This window comes from Hippichthys cyanospilos, chromosome 19 (assembly GCF_059441005.1).
Source record: "Hippichthys cyanospilos isolate Australia breed blue-spotted pipefish chromosome 19, RoL_Hcya_1.0, whole genome shotgun sequence".
Classification (NCBI taxonomy): Eukaryota; Metazoa; Chordata; class Actinopteri; order Syngnathiformes; family Syngnathidae; genus Hippichthys; species Hippichthys cyanospilos.
This window is the reverse complement of record NC_142387.1, coordinates 10,994,329-11,009,335: the sequence shown is the minus strand read 5'-3', so window position 1 is coordinate 11,009,335 and position 15,007 is coordinate 10,994,329. Positions and strand designations below refer to the sequence as shown.

At 38.1% G+C, this 15,007-nt stretch overlaps 2 protein-coding genes across 3 annotated transcripts; both read left to right on the top strand.

Annotated features, from left to right (window-relative positions):
• The first annotated feature begins 1,082 nt into the window (after positions 1 to 1,082).
• LOC148407884 (uncharacterized) lies at positions 1,083 to 4,995 on the top strand. Its single transcript, XM_088402288.1, has 3 exons — positions 1,083 to 1,299; positions 1,640 to 1,706; positions 2,772 to 4,995. The coding sequence occupies exons 2-3, from the start codon at positions 1,652 to 1,654 to the stop codon at positions 4,244 to 4,246; spliced, it is 1,530 nt and encodes a 509-aa protein (XP_088258414.1). The 5' UTR covers positions 1,083 to 1,299; positions 1,640 to 1,651; the 3' UTR covers positions 4,247 to 4,995.
• Positions 4,996 to 6,431: 1,436 nt separating this feature from the next.
• On the top strand, positions 6,432 to 13,061 carry LOC148407883 (Golgi reassembly-stacking protein 1-like). Of its 2 annotated transcripts, XM_088402301.1 has the most exons (10): positions 6,432 to 6,586; positions 7,718 to 7,798; positions 7,872 to 8,075; positions 8,156 to 8,242; positions 8,308 to 8,438; positions 9,097 to 9,190; positions 9,265 to 9,325; positions 9,484 to 9,588; positions 10,194 to 10,330; positions 12,917 to 13,061. In XM_088402301.1, the coding sequence occupies exons 1-10, from the start codon at positions 6,521 to 6,523 to the stop codon at positions 12,917 to 12,919; spliced, it is 969 nt and encodes a 322-aa protein (XP_088258427.1). In that variant the 5' UTR covers positions 6,432 to 6,520; the 3' UTR covers positions 12,920 to 13,061. The 2 variants fall into 2 exon arrangements, with proteins under 2 accessions (XP_088258427.1, XP_088258426.1); XM_088402300.1 differs by lacking the exon at positions 12,917 to 13,061 and having other exon boundaries at positions 10,194 to 10,554.
• Positions 13,062 to 15,007: the final 1,946 nt, after the last annotated feature.

The window sequence follows — 15,007 nt, the reverse complement described above, 5'->3', positions numbered from 1 at the left end:
AGAAACCCTTCAGTTGTTCGCTTTGGGGCAGGAGCGAAGCTGGTAGCAGCAGTTTGCCAGCGCACATGTGGACACACGAGTAAGGGGGAAAAAATGTTGAACTGAAATGACTGTGAATAATACATCTTTTACAGTATATGTATTCTTAAATGTTGTAAATTATTTTAAGATGAAGCCTTAATGGTGCGTTGGAAAAAAATAAACAAGAAAATCTTTCAAGGTCTCAAAAACCTTTTTTCTTTTACTTCTGGGTCAACATCTTTTGTTACCATGATGCCAAAAAATGTCCATATTCAATTAATTGTTTAAAGAGATACTAAATTTAGGTAATTTCAGCATCTCAAAGTTAATATTAAAAAATATATCGTTTATTTTTCATGTACAATATTTTGGAAGGGACTTTTAACTTAGATTATCTTTACAGTAATATGATCCATGTGACCCGATTAGAATAAAATTTCTGATTAATACTGCGGCAAAATCTTGTTTTTTTTTTCTCTCTCATCTCAGTGGGTGGCCATTTTGCCACTTGCTGTCAACTGAAAATGACATCACAGTTGCCCAGGTAAAGACCAATCAAGGCTCATCTGTTTTCTGAGTTTTGTCATGTGACATCTGCAAGCTAAGCTATGATTGGTCATTATCTGAGCCCTGAGAAACTGATGTTAGTCAAGTGCAAGAAGCAAAATGGCCACCCCCTGAGATGGATATTTGAGAGTGTATTTTACTGCTTAGTTCATATCCCGCCGAAGTATTATTAATGAAAATAACATTTTTAGAATAGTGGTGATGCATGCAACATTTTATTGTAAAGAAACATTTGGGAGCAAATGGCAACATTTGTAAAAGTATTAGTGACATGAATAACATTTTGGTTAATAAATAAAGTATGATCAAATTATTTTCAGTGTTTAAAATTGCTAAATTAGTTTCAGAAACATGACTTCTGTGGTGCCGATCATTTTTTCCGTTTCCACATGTTCACATTACACGAGCCAAAGTAGTAATCACTTTTGAGCAGTAGGTGGCGGTAACGCGCTGTCGTTAGCAAACCGCTGTTAAAACAATGGAGAAAAAGAGGAAAATCGGAAGCTAGCATAGCATCCAAGTGCAGTCACCGAACCGCTAATCGTAAGGATCGACTGTTGTTCTCGATGAACGTTTTACTACAGCATCATCTTACTGTTGAAAGGAAGGAAGAAGGTGGAGAATTGTGCCTGTCGACCAAACATTTCGGACCGTTGGGAAGCGGGATCGAAGAGGAACTGGAAGCTGTCCCCCAGTGCTTAGTCATTGAAGGTTCGCCCATTAATTTTAATCACAAATTTCACCAAAACGGCGTGCACATCTTTAACATAATGAGGCCTGTTTTGCAAAAAAAAAAAAGTGAGCTCAAAATGATCATTCGGAGTTTGCAAGTTTATTTTGTGCCACACTTTAACTGCATGTGTAAATATGATATGCATTTTTAATCGCGTTCACTTTTTATTTGTGGCTTATTGTGTGCGCTTAGGTTTGCTACCGATATTATCGTTTAGATAAGAAAACACCATTTAGATGAATGTGCCGCTTTGAATATCTATGCAATTTAAACGGCCTTTGTCTTGTTCTGCAAAATCTGCATCCCAAAAATCCGCAGAACCCAGTTCCAATGTCAGACAGCAGCGACGTGGAGGAACCTTTGCAGAGCAACGAAGACAGTGATGGTAAGGAGACAAAAAATGGAGCTCAGCGGGAAAAAAGGCAACAAATAAATATCACAGATGCGTAAACAAAAATCACCAGTTAGTAGTATTTTCGTTTTGAGCTCGTGCTAATACATATTTTATTGTGTGAAGGCATTCACACGTCATTCTCTTTTTTACAAAATAAATATTATTGATCATTTTGTTACAGCCACTTTTTTGGTCTTGCGTCTCTTTCAACTCAACCCAAAATCTAATCGTTTTCCAATGAGATAAATCGAAATTGAATTTCTGTTCAAAATAGAAAATATTCAGCTCATTCAATTCACCTTGTAAAAGCATTTCAAAAATTGCACATGTTCTATTAAAAATAATCAATTTTTAAGTGTAATTTTACCAAAAAATTCATCTAAAAAATTTTCCTTGACATATTTGATTTGCCTTCTTTTCTACATTTTGTCACTGTTCTACAGTGTTCCAATTTTGAAACATTAATGCTGTGCAAGGCAAATATTTTTGTCATAAAAAAATCCTTAAAATTCATTTTTTTTCCACCCAAAACGTACTATTATTTTTCAAAGGCACGGTCAGCTTACCAAATTTGAATAGTTCCTCCTAGAAAGCCAAAAATTCCCTCTCAACAAAAATAATAAAGAAAAATCACTATTAACACTTAATCCCAAAGACTCAATTATATGTCTTTACAGTCAATCCTATTATTTTATTACTCTTTTTTTTTTAATATTAGGGTAAAAGAGTTTTCTAAAATAGCCAAAATGGAATGAGTTAAAATAACCCCCCCCCCCCCCCCAAAATAATAGAACATTACATGTGTTTTTCTATTTTCATTTGTATTTTATACATTTTTTGACCAATTGAAACCGTTCTAACTTTAAACTGACATTTATACTACTGCAATTTTTTAAAACTCCAAAATACAATGAGAGATTATTTATTCTTTTATTCTCCACCTAGTATGTTGTTTGACCGATTCAAACCATTCAAGTATAAATACTAACAAACATTGCATTATGTTGTTACATAAAGACTGAGCTAATCTGCGTTTGCATCACTTTTGTTCTTCAGACATCCAGGAGCTGACAGTTTGCCAGGAAATCCTTCCCCCTCAGCGAGGCAGTCCTAGTTTGGATTTGGATGATCGGCAGACATCCGATCTTGAAGAAGAAGAAGAAGAAAGAGATACACAGTCGGACTGCGTCGATGAAGACGACGAGGATCTAGCACGCGGCCACGTTAAAGAGGAGGAGGAGGAGACCGATGTCAGCAAGTTGCCGCTGATTGTCATCACTGTTAAGAGTGAAGACGAAGATGAAAATGAATCGCCCGAGTGTTCACGGCTTGAGCTCCGCAGTACGAACGGGGACCGCCGTGAAAAGCCGTCACCGGGCAACCACTTAGCTCCGCTGTCAGACAGCGAGGACATGGATGAAGATCTCTTAGGGAGCACCAAGGACTGTGAAGACGAGGACGAACTGTCGGACTGGTCCGAGAACAAGAATAATTCTCAAACGGGCATTAGACGTCTCACGTATAAAGGAAATGCCAGCTGTTCAATCTGCGGTCGAATATTCGCTCAAAAGTCAAACATGGTCGCGCACATGAGGACCCACACGGGCGAGAAACCATTCAGCTGTTCAGTATGCGGTAAAACGTTCACTCAAAAGTCAAACATGGTCAAACACATGAGAATCCACACGGGTGAAAAAGCTTTTGTTTGTTCAAGGTGTGGCAAATCGTTGACCTCGTCGCACGGCTTAGAAGCACACATGAGAACGCACACAGGAGAAAAACCCTTTAGTTGCTCGGCCTGCGGTAAAGCCTTCTACCAAAGGTCGAACATGCTATCACACATGAGAGCTCACACCAGAGAAAAACCCTTTAGTTGCTCCGTTTGCAGTCAAACCTTCACTCTAAAGCAGAACATGGTGCAACACATGAAATTGCACACAGGGGAAAACCTCTTTAGTTGCTTAGCTTGCAGTCGAACATTCCATCAAAAGGAAAGCATGCTAAAACACATGAGAACGCACACGGGAGAAAAACCTTTCAGTTGTTCGACTTGCGGGAAAGCCTTCTCCCGCAAGTTAAGCATGGAATTACATCAGCGGTCGCACACGGGAGAAAAACCCTTTGTTTGCGGCGTTTGTAGCAAAGCATTCTTTCAAAAGGCACATTTGAACTCTCATATGAAAACTCACAAACGGGAAAAACCCTTCCCCTGCTCATTTTGCGGTACAACATTCTCTCGGAAGGAGCACGTGAAATCCCACATGAGAATCCACACGGGGGAGCAGTCATTTACTTGCTCACTGTGTGGCAAACAATACTCTTCCGAAACAAATTTGAGAACGCACATGAAAACGCACTCGGGAGAAAAACCTTTTGGTTGCTCACTGTGTAGTAAAACATTCTATCAAAAGGCACATCTGACGTCACACATGAGGACGCACACTGGAGAGAAACCTTTCATTTGTTCCGTTTGTGGTGGAAGCTTTGCTCATCGGAATAGTTTGTCAACACACATGCGCACACACGAATAAGGGAGAGGAAAAGTCACCCATGCAATACTGACATATCTTAGTGCTTCACAATATTTAATTTATTTTGCAAAGCCCCCCCCAGGAAAGGGAAAACATTTTGCAACATCCCCACTCACCACGGTAATTATAAATAATATAGTTATTGAATAAAAATGTTTAAGTTTACCCAAAATTGTTTCCTTTTCACCAAAAGAAAAATAAATCATCTTTCAACAAATGTTGATTTTACTTTTTACATATTTTATACACGTCACAGGTTATTCTGAAACAGAAAAAAAATATTTTCAAGTGCATCAAGGTGCCTGAAATACTGTATGTGTACTGTTTGATGCAGAAAAAAATGATACATTTAAATTGATTTGGAACATTAACACAGGAGTACCAATATCTCAAACATTTCAACCTAAAGAAAATATAAAACATTGTGCTGATTCACATTTGTCAACAGTGTGATTTTGACCCCCCCCCCCCCCCCCCCCCCCTCCTATCCCAAAATGTTGACAGGCACTTAAAAAAATTCTAACTCCCACAGGCTTTCACAATGAGAGCGCCAGTGCACCACCTGGTGCTGTGGATGTGAAATTACACTAGTTATTGAATTTTGATTCTTCTGAAGAGCTGTAAATCTCATGATTTGCATGACGTAAAAAAAAAAACGAACACCACTTCAAGTTAATTGTCCACAGTTGTACCGTTTCAAAGTTGTGTAAGTGTCTTTGTGAAACAAATAAATGTTGTGATAAACGCTATCGAATAGTGTTCAATCATGGAGTATAAAATTACCAGAGTAGCTCATAACATACAAGTACAAAGAAAAGTCTTTCGTTCAAGTCTTATATCATTTGTGCGGTCTGAAATATAAACAAGAATTTCAACGGTAAACCAAAACATTACTCTAGTACGTCACTGGGCAGCGCTAGCGTGCAAGGTGCCATTTAACAAGCGAGAGAAGAAGACCGACTTCAATGATTGAATGACGTCTGCAATGCGGCTCATTTGAAACCAGGTGTGATTTGTTTAGTGTGTTAAGATGAGCACCTTGACTCTGGTTGCTAGTCTTTTTTTTTTAAACCAAGTTTTTTCCCCCCGATGTTTTTATTACCTTCGTCCGGCCGGTACTTTTGCTTGCAGACCCTCATACTTTATTGCTCTACGACCACCTGCAAATATTCAGCACAAGCATGGGTGAGAAATTCAAATGTGCGTTGCAATATCTTAAATATGTTTTATTCTTCTTTATTTTGCAAGCAGGAACTGTATTCATTGGTGGGAAATGAGCAGATGCTGTTCTATTTAGTCAACTAAGTCATCTGCAAACATGATTGCCACATATAAAATTCCCAGTTGATATGCGGTTGCAAAGTCAAAATCTGCCAAAGTAGTTAACTGTTGCTAATGCAGTGTGACATATTTATTCTTGGAGGCTCATGCTATACGTTTAAAAAAAGGTATTGGCCCAACCCAGCTGTCTGTGGCTGTATTTGTATATTTATAGTGGTTTTGTAAGAATTGTTATTACTGCTACAGATGTACAACATGGAATCGTTAGCATTGTTTCTTTTTTATGGACAATTTCTATCTACACAATGCTTTAACAATCCTTTTGTCAATTCAGCAATAAACAACTGACAACTAAAAGATAAAAGATATAAGAACGATCAGGCATTCCAGATCAGTATCACACCAACATTTTACTAAAATAACATTCTAACACTTAAATATAGTGACAGGCGTCACTTAAACAAACTAGGATAAATGTCATCAATCTTTTTTTTTGCCTTTTTCGTTGTTTGCGAATCTTAGGGACTCGTTATAACAACCAATATCATTACAATAAAAGTCTTAAAATATGGAGTCAATTTTTTAAAAGAAGGCTTCGTTGAATACGATTTTTTTTCTAATACAATAAAAATAAGTTAAAGTTTTGCAGATATCTATATTCACAAAAAATATAGACAGATACATACATACATGTGTGTAATTCTTAGATTTACATTACTGTATTTCTCGGTCTTTATTTTCTAACACTAGTATTGTTTGTTATGCGACTGCTTAGCAACAGCTCGTCACAGACTAAACCAAACGATCCGAGACAGCTGATCGCGCGCCTCTCAACCACACTGTCAATCGATTCTATCTGCCATCATTATTTACTACTTTTGCCTTGCCACTTTTGCAAATGAAAGTCACCGACTTAGCCGTCTAGCTTCCCGTCCCGTGACGCCAAATGTGAATTTATTTCTGTGACATTGTTGTTGGAGTCAACTAGACGCGATGGGCTTAGTTAACGGCTCGTTTTTATCCGACGGGACGGCGACATGTGGCTACCACGTTCACGGGGTATGTGACAACTCAACTGTAGTATCCGTAGTTGCGTTTGCGAAATACGTCAGAAAACGTCACTTATTCAAGCTAACGCCTGATTTGGCTGCTTAATATTACGGCAGTTAATTATAATACCAGTTGGTTTTGTTTTAAATTTGTTTCATTGCCACTGAAAATTCTATCCGGATGTGTCATAAAATCCACCTGCAATGAGGTGGCTTTTGGCAAGTGGCCAAGCCATTCAGACGTTTAACCCTCTTGTTACTGCACGCATTCAGATCGAGGAAAAATGTTTACAAAATTTGGGAAATAAATTCTTCCACTAGTCTTTTTGTGTTTCATTTAATTTAAAATCACGTTTGTTTGTGTTTTACTTTTTAAATTTGCAAAAGGACCATTTCTCACTTGGGGATGATAAATCATTAAAAAAAAACAAAAAAAAAACCTCATAAGACAAAAAACACGCAAGCCAGCAGAAGTTTTTTCCCCAGAACGTTTGACATTTTAAACATTCTTTTATTTATCTTTTGTCTTTTTTCTCAATTTGCAAACACCCGAATAATCATGTACTGCACTGTATAACAATTAGGACTGTCAAAGTTAAAAAAAAAAAAAAAAAAAAAGCGATAACGCGATTAACTTTTACACACACGCACACATTAAACAGACACACGCACAAAGAGTTTTTGACAATTTTGGGTTATTAAACACCTCCGGGTCAAATTGACCCAGAGACATTATTGAGACATTCATGAGAAATGAACAGAAAATACTGGTTAAATCAAAATATAGGATTTGGATTACACACATTTCAGACACATTTGGGTCACTAAACACACCCCGGGTCAAAATGACCCAGGGACATTATTGCTGTTCCTTGTAAACAAACATAACAGGAGCGTTAAAAGTTCTTACAACATTTATTGAGATGAAATATTTAGTATTTGTTGATTTTAAGTTCATTCAAAACTGTTAGTCAATATCAGTTAGTTACAAGCTTTGAAGAAAATAGTTGTTGAAAAATGCGATTAATCCTGATTAATTTTGGAAAATTCTGCAAGTAATTATTTCTGAAATTGTAATTGCTTGACCTAACTATTTGTAATACTCTGACTTTTGATCGTGAATGTTTTTTTTTCCCTCCAGGTACAAGATGGCTCACCTGCTTTTAAAGCTGGCTTGGAGCCATTCTTTGACTTCATCATTTCCATTGGAAACACAAGACTTGTGTGTATACATTTACAGACCACATGTTTGGAGTCGGCTACAGTTGCGTATTAGCTTCTCTGTTTTTCTGCAGAGTAAAGAAGGCGACTTGCTGAAAGATTTGCTGAAGGCCAACGTGGAGAAGGCGGTGAAGCTTGAAGTGTACAACAGCAAGACGCAGAGGGTGCGGGAGCTGGAGGTGACCCCCGGCAACATGTGGGGGGGGCAGGGGCTGCTGGGGGCTAGCGTCCGCTTTTGTAGCTTCGATGGGGCCGCTGAAAACGTCTGGCATGTCCTGGTAACTTAGTTTCATTTTTTTTCCACCGGAGTGATACATATCACTAAAATAATCAATTTGGTTGCTTTCCTTTTTGCAAGGACGTTGAGGCCAACTCTCCCGCGGCATCCGCCGGCCTCGTTGCGCACGTGGACTTTATCGTGGGAGCTGACCAGCTGTTGCAGAGCGTATGTCTATTCCTGTCCGCACTGAAAATCTCACTCTCATGCCAACTTTTTTTCCCCTTTTACAGTCAGATGACTTCTTTTCCCTAATCGAAGCCAACGAAGGCAAACGGCTCAAACTGCTGGTGTACAACGTGAAGAGTGAGCGGTGCAGAGAAGTGGTGGTCATCCCCAATAGCGCTTGGGGAGGAGAAGGAAGGTATAGCGAAACTCGGCTATTTGAGGTGTCACATTTGAAAATCTGCTATCAATTGATGCCACTTCCCACTTTGCCAGGTTGAAAATGGCTTATCAGTGCCACATTATGTCTGTAAAGCACTATTTTTGTCAAAATAATAGTGATGGACAAATGAAGCTTCGTGAAGCTTCGCAGTCAATTGTGTAGGATTCAAACTTCATGGTGCTTCACTTGCTCTGTTCTCCTTAATGTAATGTCTTTTTTTAAGTATTAAACGGTTCAGTTGGTCAAAAATGTTAGTACGTTGAAAAAGGCTTGGGATTTTTTTTTTTTATTTCAGGTATTTTGATGCACTTCAAGCTATTTTTTCCCATTCAGGATAAGTTGTAACAAGTTAAGATTTGCTGAAAGTTGATTTAAATGGCTATTTTCTTTTGTTAAGCTTAGAAAGGATACAATTTTAGGTGCGTTTATAGAATTTCGTAAAATAGTGATCTCATTTATAGTCACCACAGCAAATGGGGAGGTGTGATATGTTTCTCATTCCTTGAGGAGGGCTTTGCAAAAAAAATCTTTGAGAAACACTGATCTAACTCAACACACGTCAACATAGTTCTTTGATACCAAGATGGCGCCAAAAGCAATGTTTTCCGCATCTTACATTTCTTTGACGTCCTAGCTTAGGCTGTGGTATCGGCTACGGCTATTTGCACCGTATTCCGGCCCGTCCACCTCCAGCCAGCGTCGCGCCATCTGAAGTAGATGAAAAGGAGGTACAGTTTGCCGCATTTTGACTCAAGTTGTTTGCTTTACGAGAAATAAATAATAATAAATACGTTTGTGTTAGGCCTCTTTGCTAAGTGAAGATGAGCAGCATCAGAGTGAAAGCACCCAAGTGGCCGTCTCTGGTAAGTCAAAATATATACATTTAATCACATTTATTTTGCTTTTTTCACAATTTTAAAATCACAGATATGTTTAAAATATGCTAATGATCAAAAAGTTAAAGAATTGTCAACGTGGTACATTTTTACACAACATTTACTGTTTAATCTCAACCATATAGAGTCACTTGCTACACATCAGCCTGAAACGACATTGACCAATGACACGAGCCCCAGCCCTGTGTCAGCGAATCACGGCGTTGATGTGAATGATCCGCGTGACTTCGGTGAGTGACTCACTATTTAGTACGATCACATGCAAACACCTAAAATAGATAAATACAATCCTGTTGTTGACATTTGATGTATTATTCTTTTAGTCCTAAAAAAGTGAGATTTGCGTTGCATAGACAGCTTATAGAACCCCACGAGGGGGTATCCCTGTTTTATAGTCAAATTTATGATTAAAATCCATGTATGTTTATAGTGTGATAAATAGGGATGTGTATGGGTACTTTTTGTAACATTTTATTTTGCATTAAAGTGTATTGCAAAACCATTTTCCCTTAATTGTTGTTTTATTAACAAATAACTTATTTGGGAAAGGTTAAATAATAGTTCTAAACGATTACTTGATTGTTAAACTAGTTACTAATTTGATAGAGCTTGTCGATTCATCAATTCATTTTGACAGCTCTAATATATAGGTATAAAGTATATAATATACATAAAAATGCTTAAAATATTGTTGGGGAAATTTGGACCCAAATTGGGCGTTTCGATGTGTGATATCTTGTTATTAAATATATAATGAAATACTGATATTGATTCGAATAAAACATACAAATCTAATACAGTATTTTTATTTTTTTAAATATGTTTGTCTTTCCAGATTCTATATCCATCCCACAAAGTAGTCCTGCATTGGACTCCGAGCACCAGATAAGTGAGCAGGTCCAAATTGAAGATCCAAATGAGAAGGACTGCCACGGTTCTGTGGTGGAAACAGAGATGATACCTGATGTTGAGGTGCGACTTCCTGGGCCTGCTTTAGACTCTTGATGCTAAACAAGCTAATAATAATTAAGATAGCCATACTAGAATAGCAAAAAAAAAAAAAAAAAAGCATGCCTCCAAAGCATAATTGTTGCTGCATATGCTAATTTGCACATTTTACTTCCCAAAGACTTGTAGTTTTTTTTAATGGGGGCTTTGCCTGAGAACATTCGCTAAAGTATATGAAATCTCTCGCATTTTTTGCCTTTTTGCAGTTTTTTTCCAACCTGCTTACTTGCATGCACATAGCAAGCGATCATGTGTTTATTCCCTACTGTGAGGGTTTGAATCAAAGAATTATCATTGATTTTAACAATGAACGAAAGAAAATACAATGAAAAGCATCTACTGAACCTCCTCATACTTCTTGATTTGAATGTTGCATCACAGTGTTGCAATATGTTACGTGTGCTCGTCTGAACCTTGACACTTTGCGAAGTTTATTGAAATGCCACTTTTAAACAGTAGGTGTCAGCAAAACCTTTTTTTCACTTCAACCATAATCAAACTGAAATTCAAATGAGACAAGTTTATGATTAACGTAGACATTAAGAATTAATTTTGTTAATATTTAATGCCAAAATCAATGCTATTGTTCCCTTGTAGTGTGTTTAGTATTTTTGTATTGTGGGGGGTGGGGGACAAATCCCAGTGTGTCATTTGACTCCATCAGCATGTGATTTTCTCATAATTTCCCGCCCGTCCCTGAGATGACACGGAAGTGTAAAATGGAGAAGCTGAGTAGTGTGAGATGCAGCAGAACAGGGGCAAATAAGACTCAATTATTTAGCAGGGCACTCTTCTGTGGAAAAGGGGGGATGGGCATCTGGAGAGAGAGAGAAAAATGTGGAGGATGAAACATGAGACGGATTTGTTGTATTCTGCAAAGAGAGAGAGCCAGAGCTTCTTCATGTTCACTTGTGTGTTTTTATGGGCCTGCTGTTTTTAAAATGGGCCTTTGAGCTATTTATATCAAGATCGTTATCCTGGCATATCAACTTTTACTTGTTTGCGTTGAGTAGCTTTTATTTGAAGTAGTACTCGATAAAACGATGTCATGAAGAGTCACTGTTTTAACATTTTGCTTGCGTTCATGATTTAAGTTAGCTAAGAAATTGAACTATTAGCCTGTTAGCGTTGTATCGGTTTTTATATGAATTATTGGACTGCAGGACATGGTGTAAAGTCCTCAACGTTCAATTCCAGTTTATTAATTCAATGAGGTGAGCATCTTACATTTTTTTTTTTTTTTAGCTAGTGCGACAGCCGTCAGTGCCCCGCCCCCATTTCGTCATCGTCGGTCTGACATTTTTTCACTCTGAAAGGTGTAATCATCGGTCCCGCAGGCATCCGCGGTCAATTGCTCACCTCCGTGCTCCGCTTTTTTTTTCTTGTTGTTTTTATTTAATATACCGTAACTCCCCAAATATAGGACACACCTGTTTATAGTTTAGAGTGAAATTCTGATATTTTGATATTACAGCGTATAACGCACCAACTTTGGCCACAATATTAAAACTACAGCAAAACAATAAATCTCATCTTTGTAATTCTTCATTTCCTTGTGTTCATATCCATAAGGTTATATATTAAGTGTGTAAGATTACGGTCAATATCAAAATGCACATCTGGGTGTCAAAATTCGACTTCTGTGACTGACGAATCAAACTTCCTCGAATGGTTTAAAAAAATAAAAATAAAAAAAGAAAATCTAATTTTAGGTTACCGTTTATGGTTACTGGCTGCACCCCTTATTTTTTGGATGAAAATTTTACATTTGGGGAATTACGGTAATTTTCATTAGCTAGCTAAAACATGCACAACCACTTCCTCCCTGACTATAATATATTATGATGCATTTGAGTCAAATGGGATATTTCTAATTTGCCTTTCAATTCCAAATTACTACTCAATTCAAGTCATCTCCGATTTGGTTCCTAATAAGTCCTAATTTTTATACGTTAGCGCCCCAACTGTTAGCATTTCTTCCATCTCAGTTGACTTTAGCACTTAAAAGACCTTCCATTGAATCATTAGATAATTCATTAATAACCATTGTAATCAATATTTAGTGCATTGACGATTCATTGACAGTTCAGCCAAATCGAAGCCATTTGAAGATTATGTCATCTTTTGTTGTATTTGCCCTCAAATTGCCCTTTTTCAGCTTTGCTGCACATAGCATTGTTAGCCCAAGGCTAGGGGAAAAACCACTGGAACAACTGCCGAGCTTTGCCGTCATTACTCTCTCCCTCTCGCTCTTTTTTTTTTTTTTTTTTATGTTGCCAGTGTTTCGAAGGAAGCGATGACGCATCTGCGCCCGCTTGTCAGCTCGGCTTTATTTCAGGCTCACAGGCACCGGCATCGTGTTGGGCACCACCGCCTCGCGCCTGTCGCTGCAAGTGTGACAAATTGTGGATTAGATCAAGTGGCGACAGTGGAAAAATAGACACATGTGCAGCAGATAAGATTAGGACACTTTTGCTATACCTGTGGAGAAATATAGTAGAATACAGTATGCTATAGTTTCATTCGTTTGTTTATATTTATTTTTTGCAGTAATGGTGCTGATAACAACAAAAGCATATAAGATAAGAATGCTTCAAGGCATATTCCTGCTACATGCGGTAAACATACCACAGCCAGGAAATGAGAAGCCGTGTGCTGCATGTTTTTCCAATGCTGTAATTACATTCATTCCGCGAGGCTTAAATTCATTATAGCTCTTTTTTTTTTTGCCTTCTGTCGTCGTTACTACCTCAGAGTACAAAGCAGTATTGCTCTGTTGCCACTTGCCGCCAGCAACGCCCAAAGACATCCATGGCAACCTTGTTTGTTGCCTCTTGGCCTTTTCTAATTAATTTGGTGGGCGTGGCTTATCCACCCACCCGTTTGCTATAGGGCTTATCCAAATTGTGGCGGTGGGTAAGATGACTTGAGGCAGGAGGCGGCGTCTCATTTACTTAACTCAGTTTTGTGTGTTGTTTTCTTACGTGATTCTTTTCATCCTCAAAAAATCGACAGGTTTTATAATTACGTTTTGTTTTTGTTTTTCTTCAGCCAAACCTAAAATTTCATTCAATCAGTTGCCGTCTGGAGACAAACCATCAAAAATGATCCTTTTTACGGACGCTATGCAGATTTTCCATAGGGTTGAGGTCAGGGGATGATGGTGGCTCCAATGTTTTTTTGAATTACATTTTATAGTTTTACTTAAAATGAGGGTTGTTCGATACTAACTTATTTTGAGACTGATACCAGCATGAATATTCAACTCTTGTACCGATACCGCAATTACTTTTGATCCTTTTTAAAGTCATAGCTACCTTTTCCAGCGTTGCATTTTTGAGTACTGATACCTTGCTATAAGGCCTGCTGATATCAATACTCTGTATCGGTATTCACCCATCCCTACTTAACTCATTAATTCTCAGACATATTTTTATCTTTTAATAGTCTTAGATATTAAATCCCAGGTAGTGTATTTATTTATGTATGTATGTATGTATGTATTTATACCAAAAACCTTTTGAGACCATCCTTTTCCCTAATATTGAAAGAAAAAAAAATCGATAAATTAGTCCCTGGGATTGAATTCTGGACTCTAAAGGTGTGTAAATGTGTTTTTGGGATTGATTTGAAGTAGACTTAAGTGAAAAGATTTTATTTAACAGGTAGATCTTTATTAGACTCCAGAAAAAAAAATGAATTGCAGCTTTTAAGGATGCACTGCCAGTTCTCGATAGAGTTGAGGTTAGGGGATGGTTTGCTTTTTGTAGTGGGGTTAAAAAAAAAGGGGGGGGGGTCAATTGTCATGAATTGCATTATCCGAGGTTCTGTTTCGTATTTGACGTACCTAATGAAGTGTCCTGTAAGCGACGAATGCAAAAGCGGTATTTACTGCCGCGCCCTTTTTCCGCGTTGCCCTTTACGTCTGAAGGCGACTGTCAGCACACACGCCTCAGTGGACCCCCTCAAACTGTTTTTTTTTTTTCTTTTTTTCTGTTGAGTGTGTGACATATTTGCCATGACACGGCCACCACCACCCGGGCTTGGTTCTGACCCGATTTGGGTGGGCAGCGGGGATAGTGAGCTGCCTCTCAGAGTTAACCTCATTTTTCTGCCATGCTTTCACTCTGCATGGGCAGTTTTATGACTGACACTGCCCTACATGCATGTATACATTAAATACAGTACAGAGCCGCATACAGTGCCGGAAAATCTTTACATGTGGAAAGCAATCATGGCTCGACTAAGATGTGAGATGGTATCAGGTGTTTGCATAATAACGAAGGCGCACATGTGGAACGGTATCTGCAAGCGCCGCAGTGAATCACGTGGGCCGCAATTGTTGCTCTTTCGGCCACCGACAAATAATTGTGTGCATGTGTGTGTTTGAAGAAAAAAAAAAAAACACTCATCTAGCTGATAGCAGAGCAATTGTGTTTTTATGATATGTGATGCTTTGTGCATGGACACGTGTCAGCCTTAAAACGAAAAGAAAAAAAAGCTTGGGCACGTAGCTCCAAAAGTATTGGGACAGGAAGATATTTTTACAGTGGCACTAGGAATTAGGGTTGCTGCTCCAATGTAAATTTCAAACTCAGAAACAACTTAAATGACACATAAGCAACAGTGGATGGCAGCAAT